Source organism: Martes martes, assembly GCF_963455335.1.
Source record: "Martes martes genome assembly, chromosome: 1".
Classification (NCBI taxonomy): domain Eukaryota; kingdom Metazoa; phylum Chordata; class Mammalia; order Carnivora; family Mustelidae; genus Martes; species Martes martes.
This window is the reverse complement of record NC_137888.1, coordinates 212,312,025-212,320,890: the sequence shown is the minus strand read 5'-3', so window position 1 is coordinate 212,320,890 and position 8,866 is coordinate 212,312,025. Positions and strand designations below refer to the sequence as shown.

Here is an 8,866-nt window from a genome sequence, read left to right as displayed (position 1 = left end):
GCCCCAAACAGCCAGCGCCCTCAGCCCCGCCACTGCCGGCTGGAGCCCTCTCCCCGCCCCTGGCCCGGCTTCCCTCCCTTGTAGCTGTGGCCCCTCCCGCTAAAGGAAGTGGGACGGGGGCTGTTCTAAGAGGAACTAGGGCTGGAGTCTGGGGCAGGAGCAGGACCAGGGCCATGCCCGAGCCGCCCCCCGGAGCACCCTGAGCCTCTACCCCCGCCACAACCCATCCAGTCCCTCCCCAGGGGCCTGACAGGACACCCCCCCCCACCATGGTAAGTCCTTCAAGGGCGGGCCCTGCAGTGCAAGAGTGGGGGTGGGGCGCCAGCCCAAGGTTGGGGTGCCCTGGACACCACCAACCAGAAGGTGGGGCCGTGGGGAGGGGCCCAGAGGACCCATGGGGGTCCCCGACTGCAGCTTCAGGGGCCCCCAGCATCCTTCAGCAGGGACCAAGCTCACATCTGGCAGGGCCAGGATGCGGGAATGATGATGGGGGACCAAGGATGGAGCAGGGACTGAAGGACAGAGGACGACCGTGCAGGATCACAGGGCATCTGCGGGGACAAGGACAGACCCCTTTCTCAGGGCTTCGGGAACCAGTTTCCAGCCCAGCTGGGTCCCTCATCCTCCCTTGTGGCCTTGGGCAAGTCACTTCCCCTCTCTGGGCCTCGGTTCCCACATATGTCATATTTGGAAGTCAGCTGAGATGTAGAAGGTATTCGGGGAAACTCTCGGAACTTCAGAGAGCCTGTGGGTTCTGCCGCTCTGAGTCCACAGCTGGGAGCGGAGGCTGGGTCGAATGGGCAATGGGGGCAGCGATCGTGTCGTGACATCGTGCGTGTGTAGGGGTGGTCTGGTCGTAGCAATCACAGAAACAGGGGACAGTGAGACCCAGCACGGCCACTGGTACCGTTCTGAGCAAGTATGGCTCAGAAGGGATACTCTGTGGCCCAAGGTGTCACGCCCCGGGTGAGGCTGAGATCTGATGATGATTACAGTGAAAGGGGTCAGGAGACTGTCACTGTCACGGGTCTAGACCCAGAAGCATCATGACACCTACATTAAGAGAGAGCCCGGGCGGGCTCGAAAATTTGCACCCACCACCCCATGCATGGGCAAGCCACTTCAGCTTTCATTTTTCGTCAGTCTGTCAAGGACAGCATGTGGCTGGGACAGTCACAGAGCCAGTGGTGACCACTGCGGTGCTCCCGGCAGTTGCAGCAGGCAGCTGGCCTAGGCGGAGGAGGCAGGGTGATAGACCAAGAGGTGGGGATCGGGTTAGTCTGAGAGAGAACCTCTCCTGACTTCGGAAAGCCCAGGACACCCTGGGCATCGCTGGCCAAGGACCTCGCTGGGTAACTCACAAAGCAGACCATCCTCTAGAGCTCCGGGCTTGGGATGGGAATTCTTCGAAGAAGGAGCCAAGCCAGAGGTGCTCAGGAGCTCGGATGGGCAGACTTGGATCAAAAGAACACAGGAAATGAGTTGTTACTTGAAAGAAAAGCAGCCCCTCCCAAGGAAGCCTTGTGAACTGCTTAGTCAATGTTTTGCTCAGCTGATGGGCTGTAGGAGGGGAGATATTCCCCCAAGAGGACCACGGAGGGGGGAGAAAAGGGGCAGACGCCATCCACGAGGCTAATCCTTGCTTCCTGGAGGGATGATGATGAGTGCCAGGAAGAGCATGGAAAGATTCAATGGAACGATGTTCCTAAAGCGCTTTACAGAGCCCCTCTACAGTCACCGTCGCTGTGGGTGATGCTCATTCATTGCTGGAGTTAGCGAAGGTGCTGGGCAGAGGTGACTCATTCTCGGTCACCGCTGAACGATGGTTGTTGGGCTGTTGGTGCCGCTGGTGGTGATGGTGCTCACTGGCATCTGTTGTTGCAAGTTGGCGGTGACCGTGTCTCTCGTGGGTGTGCTGCTGGTGGTGATGGCTGCTTTCGGTGCCAGTTAGTGTGGAATGTTTGCGGTCGGTGGTGGGTCATTGTCAGGGGGGATCCGCAGAACGATGGCGGTTGGTGGGGGCGGGGGGTGAGGTTAAGGGTGACCGTTTGTAAACTACAGACCAAAAAAGCAGGGAGACCTTTGATGTGGCTGCTTGGTCCACAGCCAAGAGCCGTGGGGATGGACAGAGAAGACTGTTGGCCAAGAGAGAGTTGGGGCGGACTCTAGAAGGACAGGGGTCCCCACCTGTGCCCTCCAGTCAGGCCAAAACTGAGAGCTCTCCCCCCAAGGGAGGGGGGAGCTCAAGAGCCTTTGGAGGCAAGGATGCTGTTTGCACAGTGCAGGGATCAGAGTGCGGCCCCGGAACCCCACTGAGATGGGGGAGGACAGGACCAAGGCTGCAGGGACACACCGGGGTGGGGGCTGGGGGGCAGGAGCTGGGGGCCAGCCCCAGCAACGGCTGCCAGGACAGCTTCACATCTGCTCCCTGCTTGTGACCACAGCTCGCGGGACCCCAACGAGGAAGGAAGTGGCTGTTTCGTTGTTCTCTCCAGTCTGGGGCTCTTCTCATCAGCACCCAGGAGCAGGGAGGCCAGAGCAGCTAGGGCAAATTGCAAAAGCTCCACTTCCAGCCCCTCCCCCTGGCCTTACACGCAGAGCCCATGGGACCAGCCAGCTTAAGGCGACTACTGCTGGGCATGGTGAGGATGGCTCCCGTTTCCACTTCCCAAGCCTGACCTTGTTGGCTCTGCACGGCTAGCTGCCCCATGAGGCCTACAGCCCTCAGTGTCCCCATTTTCCCGATGAGGAAATAGCCATCACTGTTTCCAGATGAGGAAATAACCTTCCCTTCCAGGGAGGGTCAGTGAGCTGCTGTAAAGCCCCAAAGTGGCAGAGGATGTCAACTCAGTGACTCCTAAGGTCGCGCTTTCATCACCCACCTTGACCTGCAACCTCCCGATCCTCCCTACAAGAGGAGGGGCCATGGGGGCTTGGGGGTGCTGACCCCCGCATGCCCCAGGCTGCTCATCCCTCCAGCCTCATTTGGATCTGGAATCTCCACCCCCAAAGAAGCAGGAAGCTCCCCTCCCCCTGCCTTCTGCCTTAGACTGGCGGGGGGGGGGTCTCTCTGAAGAGCCAAAGTTAGAAGCTACCTCCCACCTCCCACTCTAGCCCTGACTCTCTTTCACAAGAGCCCCATCAGGTTGAGTCATACTTGGCTTGTGGTCTGCTGTGACCACAACATCTTCATTGCACCCCCACCCCTAAAAAAGGGACTCAGAAATTCAGTTTCAACTTGGTCTGGGAGACTTGGGAGACACAGGGAGATGGGTACTCATGATACAGAACAGGAGAAGGCAGTCTCGTCCCCGTGGTACCTCATTCAGTCCTTCACTCCCTCAACAACCATCCATCCGCCAGCTCCTATATCTTCTGTCACCCATCACCTCCACTAAATGCTCTTGGGGCCACCTGCTGCCATTTCCTGAGGCTTCTAGCTCACCTCCTCTCCGCAAAGGCTCCCTGACTCCTCTCAGAGAACGAGTGGAGGAGGTTTATTATGGAACCCGTTTTACAGATGGGAAAAGAGAGGCTTGGAGAAGTGAGGCGGCCTCCCCAAGATCACAGAGTCAGTCAGCTGTCAAGCCGAGCCTCACACCCAGCTGGTCCCATGCCAAAATTCTTGACTGTCCTTCCATATCTGTCCTCCCTTGAGCAACACCCTCTCTCTCTCTACCACAAACAATGCACGGTTTTTGTCCTCACAAGGGGCTAGGACCGGATCTGGAGGTTCCAGGTCCCCCACTGGTAGGACACAGAGAGACAGAATGGCGGGGGGCGGCCGGGGGCAGAGGGCCACTCAGCTGGCGGGGGGAAGAAGAAACGGACAAGAAGAGGAACCAGCTCGTTGGGGCCAAGAGACCCAGCCAGACGCAGCCAGCTTTGGGACCTCTGACCCCAGAGAAAGGAAGTGGCCTCGAGCTTCGGCCCAGCTTGATGGGCCCAGGAGCATAGAGACTGGACTGACCCACAGGGGAAACTCTAGACAGGACCAACCTTGTCTCTGCCCCACGTTCGTCTGATCTGAAGCAGCAACCCCAGCCCCCTCTGACCCGGACAGGGCTAAGGGCGACAGTCTCTACCATCCTCTCCCAGGTCCTCCCTTCCTGCTGTGTGACCTTGGAGAGGACAAAGAACTTCTCTGTGCTGTAGCGTTCTCTTCCACAGAGTGGACCTAGGCACGGTACTGATCCCAGCATGATAAATGAGGTCAGGCGCAGAAGAAGCCGAGACCGCAGTGTGGCACACGGTCCCTGCCAGTGGGCTGTTACCTATTGTGATGATGGGCGTTGGTTACCATAGTTACCACGGGAAGTCCCTCGCCTCAGAGGTCTTCAGAGAAAGGTTCCACTTCCTGTCCCCCCCATCAGCAGCCCCCACTTCCCCACCCGCTGTTGACTCAAAGAAAGAGCAGACCCCCGCCTGCAGCCCCTGAATGACACCAGTCCATGAAGGGTATCACTCTTCTCCCAGATTTCATCCTCTCTTCTCACCAACACGCTCTGGTCTCCCCATCTTAAGAACAGGAAACCTGCTCCCTGAACCCTCCTCTCCCCACAGCATCTTTCCTCTTCCCCTTCTCAGCTAGACCATCTGAAAGCCATCCTCCCTCCCTGTCTACACCTCCTGACCTCCCAAACTGACTTCTGGATGAGGTCGCCAGGGCTCTCCCCGGGGCCCCCTCTGAGCCTCCAGGGAGCTGGACACCTTCAGTAGCTCGGGGATCCGGTCGATGGCTCCCTGTTTCTCCCAACTGGCCCCTGTCATCTCCGGGTCTCACGGCTCCTGGCTGCCTCCAGCCTCCCAGCTGACGCCCTGCTCAGCCTCTATCTTGGACATCCTCTCCAACCCCTGCCCCGTGCTGCTCCCCCAGCTTTGCCCTCCCCAGCACCCTTCCCACCTCACCCTGGGGTTCTTGGTGCATCCCACCCAGCACCCTCTTCTTGTAACAGACCCCTTGGCAGGCCCCCTGGAAACCCCAAACTGAAATTCACAGGCAGTGAAACACACCAACTCCCATTGTTTCAAAAATAACGCGATCTCCTGTAATGCGGAGGAGAAAGTCACTTGGAAGAAAATAGGCACATAAAGATGAAAATGCTCAGGCCAGTGGCCCACGAACGCCCACCGGAGCCCCCAGGTGCTCACGCCGGGACACGGGAGCATCTCAGTGGGCTGATGCCGAGTGACGGAGGCATCCGCCACGCTAATACCATGAGCAGCGTGAGTTTCCAAAATGCCGAACGAGTCTCAGTACAATCTTAGTAACACTAAAAACTCTCTTGGGTAGTCTGGAACATGGAGTGGGTGTCAGCCGTGCAAAACATACTGTTTTTCTGTATAGACCTAAAATAGAATTTGATCTTAGGTTCCAGTGATTATAAACAGTTTTGTCACTTACATAAGCAGCTGGTGGGGTGCAGTGGGGGTTGCAGTCAGGGTGATAATTTATGGACCAATCTGGCACCTGCAGCCCGCTTGAAATGCCAGCCAGTCCCCATCCCCAGACAACCGAAAACGCTGCCACAATTCTTAGAGTGTCCCCAGGAGCCCCGCTGAGAATTCCCCAAGCTGCTGACAATCAAGCCTGAGTTCCTTTGCTCGACATTCAATGCCCTTAGGGACCTGGCCCGGGTTGACCTCCCCTCCGTTCATTCACGGGCCATCCCACTCCTCCACTTGGTCATTCAAATGTGCAGCCGGCCCCACCTGAGCCCCTGGCCTGGGGACCTTGCACACGAAAGATGTAGCTAACGAGCAGGGTGCCCAGAGCAGAGTGCCCAGCACGTGGACAGGGGCCCCGGGGGGCTGTGGGGGTCCAGAGGAAACCTCCACCTGGCCCGGGGTTGGGGAGGGCTTCTTACAGGAAGTGTCACCTGAGCCGAGTGTGAAGGCCGGACTGGCAGGGACCAGGCAGGCAGGGTGTTCCGAGCTGAGACCTGAGCACCGGCAAAGCGCGGGGGCGCCTGGGGCAGGGACTGAGAGAGTGTCTCCCTGGGGGCCGAAGTTAGCAGCGCACGGGGAAAATCTTTGGTGGGATGGTTGGGTGGGAACGTGACAGGAAGCCACAGACGGCTTCTCAGCCCCAGAGCGACGAGACCAGATTTGCCACATGAAAAAACTCCCTGTGACAGCTCAGGCTGGAAGCACTTTGAGGGGGGCCGAGCCCTAACCCCCCCACACGCTCCCTCGTCTGCTCTCGGCTCCTGCTTCTGCACCTCCACACTGCCTGGCGCGCTTCTTCTCCCAGCTCTCGCCCGAAGCCCTTCTTGGCTTTCGAGTCCCAGCCCAAACACCCCATGGGTCCCAGCCACTTGCGGGTGTGGACGGAAGAGCCTGGGCTTCGCTGTCAGACGCGAATCCCACGCCCTCAGAGGCAACCGAGCTGGGTCCGTAGTCAAGTGTCAAACCCTCCTGGAGCCTCCGCTTCTGTCCCTAGATGTCCCTGAGCTGCCGTAAGGACTGCTGGTGGGTGATGCGACCTTCACCCCTGGCCCCCCGGCTCCGAGCACGTCATGGGCCCTCGGTGAATGCTAATTCTGTCCAGGGCCGCTCCGCCCGGGGCCCATCCTCACAACTCCTTGGGCTGGAGAGGGGCGCGGGACCCTCACCCCAGTTTGGAGTTTGCGCCCCAGAGCGGTTTGCTCCTTCCCATTAACCCTGGAAAGGGAGGCTGCTTCTCCCATTGTAGAGATGAGGCCACTGAGGCTCAGAGCTGTGTTGGATCACCCATCTAGATTGGAAGCCAGAGCTACGCCCCACCAAAAACTGGCCTCATTTAATGTCTGTGGGCATTCCTCAATGAACCCCGTTCTGGAATTGCCCAGGGCCCCCAGGAAAGAATGGCCTCTCCTCCTGCCCCTGTCCCACGCTGCCCCTCCTGCCCCATGCCTGCCTGCGTCCTCTCTGCCCAGCTCACCATCCTTGGAATCTGCGTGGCAGATGCTGGTCAGCTCTCAGGACTTGCCTCTGATTCCCAGCATCCTTTGCTCTGGGGGTGTCCCCCAAAGCTGGGTTTCTTTGTTTGCCCCTGTTCCTCATCCATCCATCTGGTCATCCCTTCTAGAGCTGAGAAAGGACTCAGTCCCAGTCCCTGCCTTCCAAGAGCTCCAGGTCTGAGAATGGCGGGCTTCCTGGAGGAGGCACACTGTATGTAGGCACGAGCACGCCTGCCAGGCAAGCTCGGGGCCTCAGACTCCTCCGTGGCAGGAGTACACCGAACTGAGAGCGAGTCTGTTTAAGGGTCCGAGGCACTGGATGAGCTGAAAAGTAAGGCTGAAAAGAGAAAACATTCCAGGCAGGCTTCCTGGAGGAGGGGTCTTGTGGGGGAGGAGTCTGTGTCTGAGTCTTCTCCCAGGGGCCTAAGGAAAGTCTAACCCGATTTAAAAAAAAAAAAAAAAAAACTGAGGGAGAAAATGAGAAGGGAAAGTGGCGGGGGCAGAGGAGCCGGGTAACAGCACAGAGGACAGAGGTCACAGCCAGGACAGGCCAGGATGCGTGACCGTGAGGGAGGAAGAGAGGAGGAGGAAGGAGGCCACCAAGAGGTGGAAAGGTGGGCGGTGGGTCAAATGCCATGGAGAAATCAGGGACTCAGCAGGAGCCTGGGCAGGGAGAGGGGGCTGGAGAAGTGAGGGGCGCGGAGTCCGAAGGAGAAGTGAGAAGAAGGGTGAGTCCACCCCCAAACTAGCCTCCCCCCCGACACCCTTTTCCCCTCCCACAGCCACCGGAGCCCCAAGCACACTCTGTCCCCCTGGGCCCGGCGTCACGGTCTCCTCCGTGACAGTGGGACACTAGGTGGAGGGTTGGGAGGACAGAGCCCCCTCCTCTGGGGCAGGGAGCCGGACTGAAGCGCCCCCACCTCTCCTGGTGTCTCCGCATCGGGGAAGGAGGCTGGCAGGTGGCTGAGGGGAGGCAGAATCGGAAGGCGGTGATGGAGGTGAGCCAGGCTGGGGGGCTGAGGCATCAGCCCAGCCCCACCCCCCCCCAAAGCGGCTCACTGCCACCTGGCCACCCCCACCCCAGGGCAGCAAGGAGCGTTTCCACTGGCAGAGCCACAACGTGAAGCAGAGCGGCGTGGATGACATGGTGTTGCTGCCCCAGATCACGGAGGATGCCATCGTGGGCAACCTGCGCAAACGCTTCATGGACGACTACATCTTTGTACCCTGGGCCGTGGGCAGAGTGATGGAGACAGGGACGGGAGCGGGACCGACCAGTGGAGGGAGGGACAGCACGTGGATGAACGCAGGGAAGGGCGGGAGAGGGACTGCAGCGTGGAAGGGAGAGGCAGAGGGAGGGATGGGCGGAGAGAGCACCAGCTGGGAGGAGGGGACGGGGGAGGGACAGCAGGGCTCTGCTCTGGGGCGGCTGGGGTCCTTCCTGCTCCCTCTGCCCTGGGTAGCTCAGCCACAGTACATACCATCTCTCCCTTCTGGACCCAGCCCTGTGTTTTCCCCAGCACATCTGAGTATCTCCATCTCTTGCTCTGAGCAATGGGGCCCTGGAGGCCCTGGGGATTAGGATTTAGGGGACAGGGGCCCATGAGGAACAAAGCCAGCCAGAACACTGCACAGCCCTTAACGGCACCCCAGACCTACATCGGCTCCGTGCTCATCTCCGTAAACCCCTTCAAGCAGATGCCTTACTTCACTGACCGCGAGATCGACCTCTACCAGGGCGCAGTAAGACCGGGGCCAGGTGGGAGGCATGGCCCCGGGACCCCCAGCCTCCAGCCCTGTGCTAAGAGCTGACCTTCCCCACCAGGCTCAGTACGAGAATCCCCCGCACATCTACGCCCTCACGGACAACATGTATCGCAACATGCTCATTGACTGTGAGAACCAGTGTGTTATCATCAGGTATG

General features: G+C 59.4%; 1 protein-coding gene across 2 annotated transcripts in view; it reads left to right on the top strand.

The window, feature by feature from the left end:
* The first annotated feature begins 128 nt into the window (after positions 1-128).
* MYO1F (myosin IF) overlaps positions 129-8,866 on the top strand; it is a 31,610-nt gene continuing 22,872 nt past the window's right edge. Inside the window, exons 1-4 of one of the 2 annotated variants that reach the window (XM_080821620.1) lie at positions 129-272; positions 8,026-8,163; positions 8,595-8,684; positions 8,767-8,861. In XM_080821620.1, coding sequence (XP_080677746.1) covers positions 270-272; positions 8,026-8,163; positions 8,595-8,684; positions 8,767-8,861 — 326 coding nt within the window. In that variant the 5' untranslated portion in view covers positions 129-269. Of the gene's footprint in view, positions 273-7,932; positions 7,940-8,025; positions 8,164-8,594; positions 8,685-8,766; positions 8,862-8,866 lie in introns of those variants that run through there. The other variant, XM_080821619.1, reaches the window with a different exon arrangement.